The 17,560-nt window shown below is 36.4% G+C and overlaps 1 protein-coding gene across 1 annotated transcript; it reads right to left on the minus strand.

Moving 5' to 3' along the window:
* Positions 1 to 2,551: 2,551 nt before the first annotated feature.
* Positions 2,552 to 16,350, minus strand: LOC131077232 (protein HOTHEAD-like). Its single transcript, XM_058014687.2, has 4 exons — positions 16,005 to 16,350; positions 3,564 to 3,913; positions 2,993 to 3,474; positions 2,552 to 2,634 (listed from the first exon to the last, which is right to left on the minus strand). Exons 1-4 carry the CDS (start codon positions 16,348 to 16,350, stop codon positions 2,580 to 2,582), a joined length of 1,233 nt encoding a protein of 410 aa, XP_057870670.2. The 3' UTR covers positions 2,552 to 2,579.
* Positions 16,351 to 17,560: the final 1,210 nt, after the last annotated feature.

Genomic DNA, 17,560 nt, shown 5'->3' on the forward strand with positions numbered 1-17,560 from the left:
TTTTGTCCTGTTTGTTTGCCTTGCCTAGTCAACTTTCACCTTGGCTTTTTTCTGACTTCATTGACTGTTGACTCGTGGATACTAACACATTGTGGAGACGTCCGTGCACCACATTATCATCTCGTGAATCTGTAGATTGGAGGTGGCCATTTGAGTGTTATACCTGCAATAGGCAAGGTTTGTAATGCCTATGTATGCGCCCATCGACGTCAAATTCGAACCAAGTTGGTTTATCTTCCCTTGAGAACTTCACTTTTACCTCTCTAGAAATAGATTTAATTCTCCCTTGAGCATTTTGAGACTCTTTCTAACATCTTGATTATTCTTCTTGCATTCCACCATCGTTATATGCCATTTGTCTTGCCACCACCTTTGTAACTGTGTATTAGAGGATTCTTGATGCTTACCTTGATGTTGGTAGACTCTTATTCTCTTGGTGTTGGAGGGGAGTTACTTCACCTTTATTTCCATTGTTGCATTGTATCTTCATAGCATATCTTTTGTTATCTTTCTTTCATAATTGGTTTTGTCATTTATCAATCTATCATCTTGGCTATCCATTGAGGTGAAAACACCAAATAGGAGGTTTTACTGTAGCAGATTTATCTACACAACCCCAACATTTTTCTCTCTATTATGTGTGTAGGTTTTCGAGATAAGCTCAGGAGCTAGTGGTAGGCTTCAATCTTGGATTGGTTGTAAGACACCTTTTATATTTTCTCTTAGTTTATACTTAGTATTATTCTCTTTTCTTATTTCTATCATTCCTTCATTTAGCTCAGAAGCATGTTTATTGCATATATGTGTCACTCAATACTTTCTGTTTATGTTTCTACATTTTATCTGTATGGGACGTTAGCTCGTGACATTTTCATCTTCAAACCATACATGCATCCTTGAGTAGAGACTATGCAAAGAACACTAGAGAGTCTTTGTGACCTGCCTTTTCAAGCTTGATAGTCTGACAAACCATCTAGCTAGTAAAACTCCATTTTAGGTTTGGGTAGTTAAGTAGTCTGTATCTCCTAGCTCACCAAAGGGATAATTTAGTGAGGTGGAGTAGGATTATTTGCTCCAATGGGATTTCATCACCTAGAGAGTGTCAAATTTCCACCACATTTTTGGTGAGCCTGATGTGAAGCATTTGAATGTTGATTGGTTGTGTGTTCTTGTGTGCTTGGTCTATTTTAAAAACTTGTTTAAAAAAAGGAACTTAATCTTTATTAAATTTTCCTAAATCAAACAGTGTGATACTTTGTTTTTAAGTCCTTTATTGCACACTTGTATTGTGGTCAAAGTGTTGTAGATCCCATCTATGAGCTTTACAACCTAGATTACCATTGGGGTTGTTGTGAGGAAGACCTCTAGATAGAGTATCCATCCTCATCATTATAGTCCTACTTGGCTTGGTCTAATGTTCACAGAAATGCTAGATCCAAGTGATTTCTTTGCCTCTCGTCCCATTAAGGGTGTCAGGATTGGGGACTCTTCTACATTTAAATCACAAAATACAACCCCTATAAATAGTCCCTAGGATCTCCTCCCACTATTAACCATGATTCTACAATGATTGTTTAGTTTGAATGAATCCAATCATTAGAGGAGAACCTAAGAGACTTTGAAGGGTTCTTGAATTGAGAGAATGTTCTCCCCTAGGTCAGAGACTTTGAAGGGTTATAGTTGTTCAAAATTGCATTTTTTTTGTCTTGATCACGTTGTAATATTCTTTTAATCCTAGTAAGCTTAATGAGAATATAGACATTTTCAATATATTAGGTTGTATACATAGACAACATTCTAATTCTAATGCTCTTAAAATTAGTTAAATTTTCATCATTTAAATATGATTTTATAATTTAAAGAAAAATATATATATAATATTAAGTAAATTTACAATAAATAATTTAGAAATGATATATAAGAAGTATGTACAAATAAAAAACCTGACGTGAATATCCACCCATCTTTTTTGTGAATGTATGCAGTATTATTTTTTTCATAAATGATAACGTTGCCACCAACTCAAAAAGAAAAATGACATTTGAAATAGAAAAAGTATGGCGAGCCTATTAAAGAACCATGTTGCTTTCACATAGTGATGCATTTCTATTTGAAAGTATAAATTATATTAATAGTTGAACTAAATTCACATCCACTTAGAGAGCCTAACTTTAGTAAGCTATTAAGTGGCGAGCCTATTAAAGAACCATGTTGCCATTCACATAGTGATGTACTGCTCTTTAAAGGTATAAATTATATTAATTGTTGAACTAAAAATACATCCACCAAGAAGCATAACTTTGACACACTATAGTATTAAGTGGTAAGCCTATCAAATAACCATGTTGCCTTTAGCCAGAGACCCCTAAAGAGAAGGCAACTTCTATGCAACACCTCTAATGCACTTTTGATCATATTTATTAATTAATTAAAAATTAAAATACAACAATTTTTCTATTTTTAATTAATTAATAAATACGACCAAATGTACTTCCAAGATGTTGCATAGGCATTTTGTAAAGCGAATGCCATAAATGAATAAGAAAATTAAGGAGGCGCTCTATGTTGGGTACTGCAAATTATACTTCGGTAGATCTGCCCAATCGTTCTCTCAGGATCCTCACTCCCATGTATCTGCACAATCACAAAACCATAGATTATATATAAAAAATTACAAATATCATAAGAACATATCAAGATTTTGTTTCTGAATTTGACTATGTATGCTTTTTTTTGTTGCTAGCCATTTCAAATCAAATTTGATGATTCATTTTTTTTTTCTAACTATCAACCCTTATTTTTTTCTAACTATCAACCCTTATGAATCATAAAGTTTAATCAAAAACATTGACAGAAAAAAACATACATAATCAAATCCAAAAACAAAATCTTGATATCATTATGAACTGTAGCAACCTCGTGAATTTGATTGGAAGAACATCTGTCCAAAAGTAAAGTAAAGAAATTAAAATAAAATAAAATTCAAACACACCTTCCAAGCATCAATACAGTGGCCTGAGGATTAGTTCCTGGAGAGAAAAGAAATGTGGATCCATCAATGACTCGAACACCATCTGCTCCAATGAGTTTATACTCTCCATCAACAACACTACCCACCTGACATCCTCCATGGTAATGCCAAATTGTTGTCACCTTATCCTTACAGAACTGTTTTAATGAATCCCAATCCCCTGTTTTCCTTGGTATCAAGTTTATAGGATGTTGAAAGGTTGAACTCATGATCTGGGTCAGGTTTACATTGGGGGGTATGAATTGTTTCATAGGACGGGATATTATGATCTTTTCAATGGTCCTTATTCCTTTCACACACCTCTGCAGATCCACTGGGTGCTCAAAATAATTGAATTTCACAACTGGGTTGTCTCCAGCATTGGTGCTGTTCAATCTCAGATAACCCCTGGAATGTGGACCGCTCACCTTCTCTAGAATAATTCCTCCCTTAGTCATTATATTCTGCTTTCCACCACAGGGTGCAAATTAGTCGTAGCATAGACAGACATACATCTATCTATACATGAAATGAATAATGTTTGAATACATACCTCAGAAGATAATCCATATCCACTGAATGCCTCTATGAAGGATCCAAATTTGGTGATACCTACTACTTGTATGAGAGAGAGCTCGAGAGGAACTGCAGATGGAACAAAAATGGGATTCATGGGGTTGTCGGCCATATTCTTCCCAACTTCAGGCTGGTCCATTATCACTCGTATTCCCATGTTCTTCAATTCTTCTGCAGGCCCGATTCCGCTGAGCATAAGCAGCTGTGGGCTTCCTAGAGCCCCTGCAGAGATTATAACCTCACTGTTACCTTTCTTCAACAGGACTCGATGCTCAGCTCCATCTCTATCTCTGAAAACAACCCCATACGCTTTTGGCCTTGATTTTTCTGTAGAGCATACCCACCAAACTTCCAAATCAAATTATAAAAAGGTTCAAACTCTGCAGGGGTAGGGTATCTACACTTTCTATTAGAAGCGTGGTTAGATGTCTAATTTATTGGGATTATAGGGTAATTTCATATACTACAAATTATCTGTAAATTATAGGTTATAACCACAATTGAATCGGGGTGAACTGCATCTCGATCAGTTGCTGTAGACTCCACCTTAAGTGGATTCAGAAAACGGAGCAGGGGGCTATGCCCCTCAAACTGAAAACAGATTTAGTATTGATTCTATTGAAGACTATAAATCAACCTCAAAGCAGAAAACGAGTTTGAAATTTTTTAAGGCTAAGGTGTTTTGAATGGGGTCTTTTTGAAAATTTCAGTGGTCATTTGAGATTTTTTAGAAATATTTTGAAGTCAAAAGTTACTAAATTTAGGTGAATTGGTAAAATTAACTGTAATTAGAATGGAATAGAGTAGTTTATAATGGGCATTGATTGAATGTAAGGTTGAAATATTGGAGATATAAGACATTTGTCTTTGGATTTATCTGGTGGAGGATAGGAATGTGTAATTCATTGTTTTTGGCAGGGTTGTTGGGTATTCTTGCTTTCTAATTTTGGTTTGGCATTACTAAATTTTTACTCCTTTTGTGAAAAAAAAAAGCAAAACAAGCAAAGCCATTTTTTCGTAATTTTTTTATTTTATTTTATCGTGGGAGTCTAAAACTTGGGATGAATGACAAATGCCAAAAAAACACAAAAAAAAACTTTCTAATTTGGTGGAACAATTTGTATTCCCACCCTAATTTCACTGCCCAAATCTCGAGCTTCAAAAAAGTATGGCCTTTTTTTTTCACGAATCCATGCTCTTTAAAAAAAATCCCCAAAAGAATGGTTTTAAAGTGTGTTTTAAAAATATGGTTTTAAAGTGTGTTTTAAAAATATAATAGGAGAAGAGTACCAATAGTTGTTATAACTAACTTTGCACACCCACTGATCCTAAAATGTACATCGAATTTCAACAAATAATAGGAGAAGAGCACCAATAGTTGTTATAACTAACTTTGCACACCCACTGATCCTAAAATGTACATCGAATTTCAACAATTGCTTTTTGGTTGTCTTCCTATGCAACTTAACTACTTATAGCTATTGTTCTGGCTTCTAGATAGTTGAGGCAAATGCTATGGGATTTGTTATGCACACAAGGATTAAAAAATGGTCATTTATGTTATGCACACACAAGGGTAAAAAAAAAGATCATTTACGTTATGCACACAAAGGGACAAAAAATGGTCATTTGGAAGTGTCACCTATAATGCCCCAATTGATCGTGCACTAAAACCACCTCCTATTTATCTCATATGTTTGAGTAATTAGTTGGGGAAGATAAGATTGTTTAATTGACTAAGGTTTGAACAATTAGTTGGAGAAGATAACTTGTTTAATTGGTTGTTTTTTGTTGGCCATTTGGTATGTAATTTTCTCATGTGCATTAATACATTTTTATGCTCTTTTGAAATTTTTCTTTTTACCAATACTTATCCACATGAATACAAATAAAGTTGCACAACTCCTATTAAAGTTAATAATTGAAATGTTGGATAAGGAAGAAGCTCGCGACCATTAAAACATTAAAAAAATCTACAAAATTTCCTCTTCATGTGGAACCCAATTGGCATCAAGAATTTTAAAACCATGTAAGCCCATTATTTCCTCCTCCAACTACTCACAATCAGCTGTGTCTCTCCTAATATTACATTCATGATGATGTTAGCGAACGGATTTTTGCCTTCCTTCAAATTAATTAATTTCACACTTTGTCACCTTCTTTAAAAGACAAAGTTCGACTAAACAGTTGGGTAAGTGTAGCATATACTACTTCCCTCTAAATTTTTGATAGGTACAACTCCCTCCATTAGTTATTCAGGGAATAATCTAATTAATTTTGATTGGTATGCTTTTAACCTGAAAGCACGTAAGGCAATTCTTAGATGAGAGGCTAATGATTTATACATATTTCAGAGAAAAACTGCTGTTCAAAATGCTTCAACATAAGAAATGGAAATGATCGAAACAAAGTTCAAATCACTAGCTTAACAGTTCAAAAATAAAAACAGACGAGGGAAATAAAATCTCTTTTCAAACACATATCTTTTAAAATCTCATAGGAAGGAGTCTCAGAATAATAATAATATTCTGCATTGGAAAGGTGATCATTGTCATTTGATTAGATCAATATATGCAAAGATATATCACTACACAGATTCAAAACTCAAAGGTTTTCCTTCTCCCAAAAACAACACGATCTTATATATATATATATATATATATATATATATATATATATATATCTTATGTGACAAAGACACAACAATATATGTATAAATCCTTTTCAATTCCATATTTCTAAAGTCTGATGACTTCCTTCAACAAAACAAAACTTTTGAAACCAGAAAGAAAACTAAGTAAACTAACAAAATTCTAACCAAAATCTAACCCCTATTCCGTCTATCTTAATCTAATTTATAGTCTTTAGAACAGAGGAGGTTTCCCTGAAAACTTGACCTCCTCTGAATCAGTTATGAAAACCAACAAAGTATATTTGGGACAGATGTCCCGAAGTCATTTGCATAATCATAAAAAATACATAAAAACAAAGCCTTAATCAACACGTTATGTTGCTTTCCCATCGTCATCTTCTCCTCCGCTTTCTTGGGCATCGTGGGCAGTTGCAAGTTCCTGGATTATTGATTGGTTCAGATTCTTCATAGCGTTGAGTTTTACCTTTGCAGCTTCTTTGTTCCATCTGTGCTTCACCATCTTTTCGGTATGCTTCGGTAACTGATTGTTATCGACAAACGTCATGGACTCGATCTAGGCGACTTGTGTTATATCTTTAGGGGTGAAATTGCCTTTAGCTTTAATTTTTTCCATGTATAGCCTGAAAGCCTTTATCGCATCCTGCGTGTTCAGCCTGCAAATCCCCAACTGCCAATCGTGGTTCGGATTAACCACTTTGTTGTCATTAACTAAACTGCATTGGAGGTCCTGAAGTTCATACACAGAAGTCTTCGCATCGGTAATCACAGATTTGAAGGTAAGTACCTGCCACATTATGGTCTTCTTTAATACGAAGAGTTGGCATTCATCTGTTACCAACTTGATTGAATGCTATGTCAGGAATCTGGTAGCTCCATACTCTTCTATTTTAGTGAGCATAGGCAAGACATTCTCCCATTTATGTTCCTCTTTCTCCCATGGCGAAATCTGGTTCTGAATTTCTGCAATGAGGTTATGTATCTCATCACATAACTTTCGGGAGCTTGTGATATATTTTTCTCCGTCTTTAATTACTCCTTCGATCTATCTCTCCGCAGCCTCTACAATGCTTTTATTTCGTTTAACTTAACTCATTAGCTTTTTATTCTTTGGTGAAGTAGGATCAAATTTCTCTGTAGCATGGGATATGGGGAGTTCTCCGAAGCAACCGATGCTATCAATGATTTGAGTGAGAATTTTTATATGTCACTTTAGCTCTCTCTTCTCCCGCCCGTCTTTTTCCGACCTGGTGAGCATTTTCTTAGCCGATACCTGGAAGAAATGATTATCCGAATCCCTACTGATGTTTCCGAGCTCCACCTTGGTGATTTCAAAATCCTCTGCATTGACCTCTTTATCTTTGTCCTTGGGCTTGTATGAGGCAATCTCAGCAACCCACTTTCCAGTTCCTTCATCGTTATCCAGTCGAGCAGTTGTTTTGAACCTTTTTGGCTTGGGGCCCTTCTCTATGTACTTAACTACCATGTCCTGAATTGGAATGGTCACGGGAATGAAACTTCATTTTTTGTTTACCAAAGTGGTCAGCCACTTAGGAGTTGCACTTGAACTGGATGTTTCCCCGATCACTTTACAGGGTGGCGTCATGGCTATGGTAACCGCATGGGAATCCATGGTGTTAACAATATCACTGTCAAGATATTCAACTTCAACTATCTGAGCATCAAGAATTTTGTCCTTCGCATTTGTATCTTTGGTTTGGTCCATTCTTTTCTGCGCAGCACTTCGTGACCTGGTATGTCAAGGAGTAGGGAAGTCCAAAGCCGGATTAGGCTTGTGCTTAATGTGAGATGGCTTTTTATCCTTACCTACATGAACATGCATAGAAGCAAGATTAGAAAAATACTTTGGTGAACGTAGAGTGACCTCACTATTTCTCACAGATTTAGACTTGGCACCTAATTTCGCTGCTTTCTTCCTTCCAACCCATTCTGTGGTTCTCTCCAAAACCCTTTTTTTTTTTAGCTATATATCGTCCTCTTTTTCCCCATCCCAGTTGATACAGGACACTTCGGTTTCAGCTTGGACTAAGTATCCAGGTTCAAGCAGCTCTAGATAATCTTCTTCAAGCCCATTTATGTCAAGCTTTACTTGCAGCGAAATGACTTGCTCCAACACCATTCTCATGTTTTCCCTTTTGAACACCTCGATTTCATCACTGCAATCCTCCCAGAAGTCCTCTAATTGTGGAATTGGGAGATACAGCATTAGACCAAGACTTTGGGAGAAACCCTTATTGTCAAAGCCTTTTCTTTCATGGTACAATGAGAAATTGAAGTTTTTCAAGTCCGCTCCAATTCTCAAAGCATCTGACATTGAACTACAGGATAAAATCCCCAACTAAATAAGAAAATGATCCTCCCATCTATCCCTGGGATGAGCCTTCTTAATCACGGTAGCCAGCTGCCCACAAATCTCTACTAAAACAAAACAATATGAACAAAAATGAGGAAGCTTGAAGGGCTCTTCCTCAAAACCGCCTACTCTTATGTAGCAAAAGCGAGGGAACTGGATAAAGAAGTTACCAAATCTCTTCACCAATGCCTGTGCATCCTCAAACATCCTCTTGTTTTTCATGTTCTTTAATTCGTAACACAAATCTCCCAGGAAGCCATTATGTACCCTCCTAAAGTCTTGCAAGGCATTATCCTTTTATAACATAGGGTAAAAATCATATACAGAGACCTCTTCCTCAGTGAGCTGCCTAGGTATTCCTACCATCTCCTTAACACATGCCAAACAATATATAAGATATGAGAACATGAAGAAATTCTGCTTAAACTGTTTGGCCATACTCGGCTGCTCCCTCATGGAATCGACAATCAGCTCTGCCCTATCGAGGTATTGCTTTCCTTGTAATACCAACTGCACATAGCAATAAATCCAATCGTCGAAACTGTAGGCTTCCACCAAGCCTCTGACTTGGTGCAACAGTAACATGACATCATGAATGTGAGGAAGCATATGGTTCTTGTTGGGATTCTTGAACAATCTAGAACCACCCCTTTGGGGAACCTTCAACCAATATTTTGCAACATTATTCCGATGCCTGATTCTATTTGCATTGAACTCAGTGATTGACTGGGCGGGAGAAAAGTTCGAGAACTGGTAATTAGGGAGTTTGAAAACAGATTAAATTACCTCGTGGTTAATGGCAAGGAGGGTTTCACCATTATCTCTCCTGATGGTTTCGGAAACAGGATCGTACCTAGCAATACATTCTCTAACCAGTTCTGGGCAAGGGATAGCTGGGGGAAAGGCTGCCGCCTCTATGAGACCACTACTCAGAACTTCCACACCATAGGAACCTTCAATTCCCTTGAACACCCTTTCCTTTAAAACTTCAAGATTTTCCCCTTTTAAGTCTGTATCACTGACTATGGGCTCTCTGCATGTAAGACTAAAAACGTTCCCAAAAAGGTGCAATGTGGACTTCATAATTCATAAATGACAAGCCTTGTTTTTCTCAACAAATTCTATTATGAGAGAGGAAAAGCAGGTAAAAATCACTGGAGAGGACAGGAAACAAACTCACCTTCACAACTGAGAGCAATCTAACGACTACTAGCAAACAAACCTTCTATCCAAGAAAAGTGAATCCGTAGCAATGAAGAACAAATTTTTCAGAGGATTAATCCCTTCATACCTTATAGCAAAAGAAATGATACGTACTTATTAAGTGCATTAATTCCAATCGTCACTTTAAATGTGCTGAGCTTGTGGATTGGACATCGCACGCACGCATTGAATGCATGACGGCATTTTTGAAGTAACCACCAGTTCCCAAATGATTACTTGCCTCAAAAAATTAAACAGTTGACATCACCCGAGATATGGTTTGCCCTTCCTCATACTTGGCAATAAGTGCACCATCAAATCTTTTAGCTCATGGGGCCCACCGGATTTGAACACACATGAACATTCTGAACGGACTTCACTGGGGTTCAAGTAGCTCAAGGCGTACACCACGCCCAGGAAAACTCTCTTCTAAAAGGATTAACTATGTTAAGTGTTGTTGACCCTTTGAACCGTGTTCAACATGTTGAACACGCCCAAACCATTTGAACTAGGTTCAAAGAGTTCAACGCTTGGAGAGAGATGATATAACACATTACTGAGCACAACCAATAAAAGAACCGCTGCAAAACACTTTGAGTGAATATTAGTATGAAAACCTCCTAGACACCTAAGAACCTGCAGAACCTAAATGAACCTACTTCAAAATGGTTCAATGAGTTCACAGGGTTATAACCGATCATTAAAACTTGGTGTTTCAGATTTAAAGACAATCTACAAATGGATTAAGGATTTGAACCGATGAATTCCAAGAAAGACAAGGACTTCGAATAAAATTTTATAGGGTGATTTACTCTTGTTATGAAGGATAAATGACGCAGTAACAGATGAAAACAACAAATGGGCAGAATTTAATGCCAATTGAAAAGAGCCGACAAAAGAAAATAATTTTTATGTGTTGTACTCATTGAATTTTTATGTGATTGGATTTAATTGTTTGGGTGTTTTTTAATATTTTTTAAGTTTTTAATAAAATTAGATATAAAATCTTAATGATTTTAATTTTTTACATAGTAAAATTAATTTATGATTTTTTAATCTATTGAAAAAATTTCAGTAGTATGCAATTTTTAAGAGAAGAGAATTCTCATTTACTTATATAACAAAAGAAGTAAATGTACAATTAGCAATCAGAAATAGAGTAATGAAATCTTCAATAGTATGTATGTAATATTTTCATTTGAAAACACCACCTTTTCTCATCAAAAACCCACCTCAATAAAATCTTTCACTATTGCAATGACTCAATTGTTCTCATTACAATAATGAATATCCATTTTCTTCCCATTCCTGTATGTGTAGATATAAATAGACACATTATACATCGTTTCACACTCACACAATACATAAACAAGGTCGTGTTGCTACGAAGCTACGAAGTTCATGCCATGCATTGTGTTCAATAGTTTTTTTTTTAATAAAAAGGTGGTAGTGCCACTTAATATATTTTATTTATATAAAGCTGATTCAAAGAACTCCCGGAGAAAAGAACCAGTAAGAAAAACTCTGATCCTTTCTCTACAATACATAGAAAGCTTGTGAGATTTAAATCTCAAATATGCCAAAAAATACAATATCTTATAATGTCCAGAATATTCAGTGCCACAAAACATCCCCCAGTATCGAGTGCTTTCTGGAATATATTGAACAAGGTGCAGTCCGAACTAAAACATCACGAGAGTTGTACACATTTACATAGTAGTCCACAATCTGTCTCACTTATGCATTTATCCAACTTACAATCCAGCACGCTTCTCAAATCGACATCCATTCACAACATATGGATACAATAGAACCACAGGACCCTGCACTTAGAATACCACACATACCAATTTATATCATTATGAAAAAGACCACTGCATAGTTATATGTAATATTATCCTGTACCCATATCCTCCAAAAGTTTCCCTTTGAGAATTGGAATAAGAATCGAAATCACAATTTGGACCCATCATATTAAGTTCCTCCTTGGAACTTCCCATATTTGCCAAATGATCTGCAACCCAGTTCCCTTCTCTATACACATGTGAAATAGTAAAGTTTGTAAATGTATCAATTAGTGTTCATGCTTGTTCAAGTAAATATCTTATCTGTCAATTATCAATATTTCTCTTTATGCAAGCGTTGATAATAATAGTTGAATCGTCTTCAATGTGAATATAAGAGATGTTCAGTTTTTTTACTAGTAGAATGCCTTCAAGTAAAGCATACGCCTCTACAAAGTTGTTAGTACCTGGTGGAATAAAACAAGATTTCAAAGACAAAACACATCCTGTGTGATCCCTTATGCATACTTCTATCCCTGCATCACCCGGGTTCCCTTTAAAGGAGCCATCAAAATTTAATTTGAAATGCATTGAATCCGGAGGACACCATTTCACTTTATTTCTATCAATTTTACTAGTTCTCACTCTCGGAAGACAAGGTGATACAGGAATAGAGATGCCCTTCCAGCAATTAATAACTTGACCATCCCAAGAAGTAAATTCCCTATTTGAATTGAATTGATTTGAAACATGATCATTAACTAGTTCTGATACTAATTTTTCAATATAATTGAAAACATCAGAAAGAGGAGATGTTTACTTTCTAAAAGTACACTTATTTCTTTCTCACCAAAGTGACCATACTACTATGGATGGGATCACTTTCCAAATACATGCAAAAAGAGAGGATGAGAATAAGACTGGCCATGACTGGAACAAATCCCATAAATTATTTGGAAGAGGGGTGCTAAAGGAAAGCTTATCAAGAACAAACATCCAACAATAGTGAGCAAAATCATATTGGAGGAGGAGATGATGTAGCGTTTCACTGTGCTCACCATTAGTATTCTCTTATGTAGAGCAAGCCAGGAAAACATCCCTGCCTTGGGAAGAACACTATTGTTCCAACAGAAATTGTAGGCTATTTGTGAATAGGATTGAAGAAACATCTGATGAATTGCCTTATACCCTTCCTTGATAGAGTACTTTCCATTCTTCGCAAGGCACCATATCAATTTGTCCAAACCATTAGAGATAAAGATAATGCGGTTCTTGAGAATCAAAGAAAACTTTACCTTTTAACCCGGGGAGATTGGGAGTAGAGTTGGCTTCTTCCAAATGACACAATTTGAAGGATTCTCAAGATCATCTGTGTAATCATAAAGGTGAGAACCCCAATGAGCAGTAAATATAGGGATCACATCTACTAGGGATTCCTCGAGACTAAGCGGGGGGAGACCACTCCATGAATCATGCCAGAAGTTGACTTCTTTGCCACTATGTACTTGCCATGATAAGTATCTAGTAATCACATTCCTAGAGTCCATCATGAAGTTCCAAACTGCAAACCCTGATGAAGGATCAACGATAGTAAATATACGTGAAGGGGTAGGTGTATCTAAATACTTTGCTTGCATAATTTGACACCACAAAGCATGTGGTTTTTCATATATATTCCAAACTAGCTTTCCCCCAAAGGCCTTATTCCTTTTTGAAAGATCGTGCAGACCCACCCCGCCCATAGATTTGCTTGGAGTCATTTTATTGAGAGAGACAAGCGGAATCTTTTTATCTTCTAAAAGATTACCTTTCCAAATAAAATTCCGAATAATTTTCTCAATGTGAGAGACAATAGATTTCGGGGCTTGAAGGAATGAAATGTAGTAGTTTGGAATTGTAGCCAAAACAGTTTTGACAAGAAGAATTCTGCTTGACAAAGATAACCATCTAGCTTTCCACACATAAATTTTTCTTTTTAATTTGTCAATCACATAATTCCAAAAAGAGGGTTTCCCTGCTCCCATAAAGAAAGGGATACCCAAGTACGATGATGGAAGAGAATCCACTGGAAATCCCAATGTCTGGATAATACTATTGGACACCATTTCAGAAGTATTGAATATGAATAGTTTAGATTTTTGCACATTGATTTTCTGTCCAGATCCAGAAAAATATATGTCCAATATTTTCTTAATATGCCTTGCTTCTTGTATATTGGAACAACCAAATAAAAGTGTATCATATGCAAATAAAGTATGGGTGATAGAAATTGAGGTATTAGGGAGCATACACCCTTCCAAAGACCTAGACTCAACTGCTTATTGACCAATCTGCTAAAAGCTTCTGCCATGATAATGAAGAGAAAAGGTGATAGTGGGTCACCTTGTCGAACTCCTTGGGTGGCTCGAAAAAAACCAGACGGATTACCATTAACAATTACTGAAAAATGTGCCCCAGAGAGGCAATTTTTGATCCATTTGCATCACTTATCGGAAAAGACAAACTTTTTAAGCACTCTCAAAAGAAAGGACCAACATACTTTATCATATGCTTTCAACATATCTAATTTACCTATAAAAGCAGGGGACTGTGAAGAATTAAATGAGTGCAAAACTTCATGAGCCACAAGCGCACCTTCTGATGTTTCCCTACCAGGAACAAAACCTCCTTGTTGAAGAGATATTACTTTAGGTATCAAGGATTTTAACCGGAGATAGATAGCTTTTGTGAAAATCTTGTACACTGAATTACACAAGGAGATAGGCCTAAAATATGCAAAAGATTGAGGGTTATTAGATTTGGGGATAAGAGCAAGATGGGTTAGATTGAAGTTCTTGAGAATAAAAGCTTTTTGTCTTGACTCCTCCAAAGCCATTAAAAGATCAAAGCCTAAAACGTCCAACACTTTTGAAAGAATAGTATGGTGAAACCATCAGGGCTTGGAAACTTATCATGAGCCATTGAAACTACCTCCTCTTGTAGTTCAGCAAGAGAGAAAGGTTGCATCAGATAATCATTATCACATTGTGAAATTAGACAAGGAATGGAGTCTAGCAATATGTCGACACTGGACTCCTCAGGAACGAAAGGAGGGGAGGGAGCAAGAAGATTTTTATAGAAGAGTTCACCCTCTTCCCTAATTTCTTGTTCATTAGTTAATTTTACCCCCGAAGAAGAGGCATTTATAGAAAAGATAGTAGATGTAGCTTGCTTAATCTTTGCAGATGCCTGGAAGAATTTAGTATTTTTATGCCCTTCTTTTAGCCATAGTTCCCTTGATTTTTGTCTCCAAAATTCCTCCTCTCTAGAGCACAATTCTTCCCAATAGCTTTGTAAATGCTTCTTCTTTGAGAAAGTTTCTGGATTAATCTCAGTAGAAAAGATAAGTTCATTGACATCCTTTAATTCCTTCTCTACCTTTGTTTTTTTTGCAAACATATTTTTGAATACTTCCCTATTCCAGACATTGATATTTGCTTTTACAGACTGCATTTTCATATAAAGTTGAATCATTTCCTTCCCCCTGTAGAAGGGGGCGCTCACCCACAATTGACAAAGAAGAGCATGAAAGTGTGGGTGCCGAAACCACATTCTTTCAATCTTAAAAGAAGATCTATGATGAGAAACTTCTTGTTTATCTAGGATAATGAGATAGGAAAATGGTCATAACCAGAGAACGACAAAATTTTAGAGCTGAAAGTATATTTCTGAAGGATCCATTCATATGAAGTGAACACCCTTTGCAATCTACTTGCAATTTGAAGGGAAGTTCTCCGGTTTGTCCATGTAAATTGACCATTAGAAGGTGAAATGTCAGAAAGGGTGTTATTAGACACAAAAGATCTAAAGTCTTCAATCACCTTAGACGCTGTAGGATTGCCTCTTTATTTCTCATCCTGAGACAAGATGGCATTAAAATCACCTCCTAAAATGATTTTTTGTATTCCCTGTTGTTGAATCTGACAAGTTATAGTATTCCAAAGAGCATGCTTCTGTTGAGGAGCTGTTGGGCCATAGATATTAAAGAGAACAAAGGATAAATCAAATTTTTTTATAAGAATAAGATGCCAATTTGTCCCTTGGCTCAAATTTTTTGCTTTGATTGTCCTGGTATTCCACAAGGTCAGGATACCACCGGAAGCACCTACTGTAGGAATATGTGTGAAATCCCATAAAGTCCATTTTTTAAAAATATTTTGGGAGACTTCATCTGAAAGCTTTGTTTCTTGTAATAAAATGATGTCTGCCTGGGAGGAATCCAACTGCTGCTTGATCCGTCCCCTTTTGTCAGAGGCATTCAAACCTCTGACATTCCAAGATATGATCCTCATTACATTCGAGAAGAACAACATGTTCTTCTCAATCTTGCGTGGGTTGAAAACTTATCTACAATTGTAGTATGGATACCTGTTGCGATCTCTTCTTGGGTTTTAAGAATCTTTGGCTTCTGACCTCTTTTCTTAGGTGTTTTGTATAACAGAGGAGATGAAGAAATTGTTTGAACAAGAGAGAGATGTTGAGCAAAATCAAAGTCAAGCTGTGTGGGAGGCTGAAAGAGCTGATATGAATTATCTTCAGCCACAAGGTGTTCAACATGAATAGATTCTAATAAGGATGAGGAAATGGGTGGTGAAGTATTGAGAATAAGAGTCATAGCATCAACAATAGGGACTCCCTGAATTTCCGGAAATTCCTCAAGAGCAGTTTTATCTATCAAGTTCGATGCAACAGAGATAAGGATATCATGTGCCATTAATTCAATATTTGGAGTATTCGATGAGGATCCAACAATGGGAGGACTGCGATGAACCACATGGAAAGGTTGGCAATTAAACATCAAGCTGTTAATCAGGTTGACCTTTGCATTTTGTGATAAATAGATTTCCTAGAATTGAGTATCTGACGTTCCCACAAAAGTTAGACTCAAAAAAGAAGAAGTGGGCTGCCTAAAGAGAGAGGAAGCAAATATTTTCTTATAGAACCAATCAACCATAATTGAAGAGCAGTGCATGTTAAAAGATACTTTCTTGTATCTACCCCCAAATTTTTGCAAAGAACTTAAACCATCAATAGCAACTTGATAGTGAGGAGATTTCTTCAAATTGGAGGGCTTTGTTCTTAAGTCTGTTGGAAGTAAAGCATCGGTGATAGATCCCAAAAAGGATTGAGAAGGAATCAGAGAGAGAGGAGGAACATCCTGGAACTGAACACCCTAGAAAGGTCTTGCAATACTATCAACATTGTTTAGAGGTACGGAGCTCTCTGTTTAGTCAACTACACTTGCTGTCCCATTTGGTGCAGAAGGAGGAGATGGAGCAGATTGATAAAAGGAGCATTTATGGTAATCAGTCACAAAGTCCTTGTAGACCCTAACATCATCAATGCCCGATCCTTGACACTGCGAATTAAAATGACCCAATTTATCTATTAGGTCATCAATATCTCTAGTACCATGTATGCAAATGTCTTGATTACATTTCCCTATGCAGCAAGTCATTATAATGGACTTGGGAAGTGGCTTTGTGAGGTTTAGAAATAAGCATACCTTGACGGTTAAATGGGCAAGTGCATATGGGATAAGATCACGCTTGATAAAAATACCCATTTGGTTAGCCAAAATTTCCACAATATCTGGATCACGATATTCAAGTGGGAGCCCCAGGAGAGTAATCCAAAAAGGCATGAAAAGAGGGGGAACTGACTCCAGGCTCAAATTTGGAACCCACGCCAAAGTGATAATTCCAACACCCTTACAAAACCATCCCTTATATCTATGAACACAATTTCTATGTTCTTTAGAATAAAAAATGGCAATAAAAAAGAGAGACTGCTTATCCTTAAAAAAATATCCTTCAAGCCCAGCCAATTCTGTTTAGCCCAAAATCAAAGTTGCATAAAGGAAATAGTAGAAGTAAGTTTACCAATGAGGGTTGTGGCACATAGAAAATCTATTTGAGGCTGAA

The sequence above is a fragment of the Cryptomeria japonica genome, chromosome 8 (assembly GCF_030272615.1).
Source record: "Cryptomeria japonica chromosome 8, Sugi_1.0, whole genome shotgun sequence".
NCBI classification, from domain to species: Eukaryota; Viridiplantae; Streptophyta; class Pinopsida; order Cupressales; family Cupressaceae; genus Cryptomeria; species Cryptomeria japonica.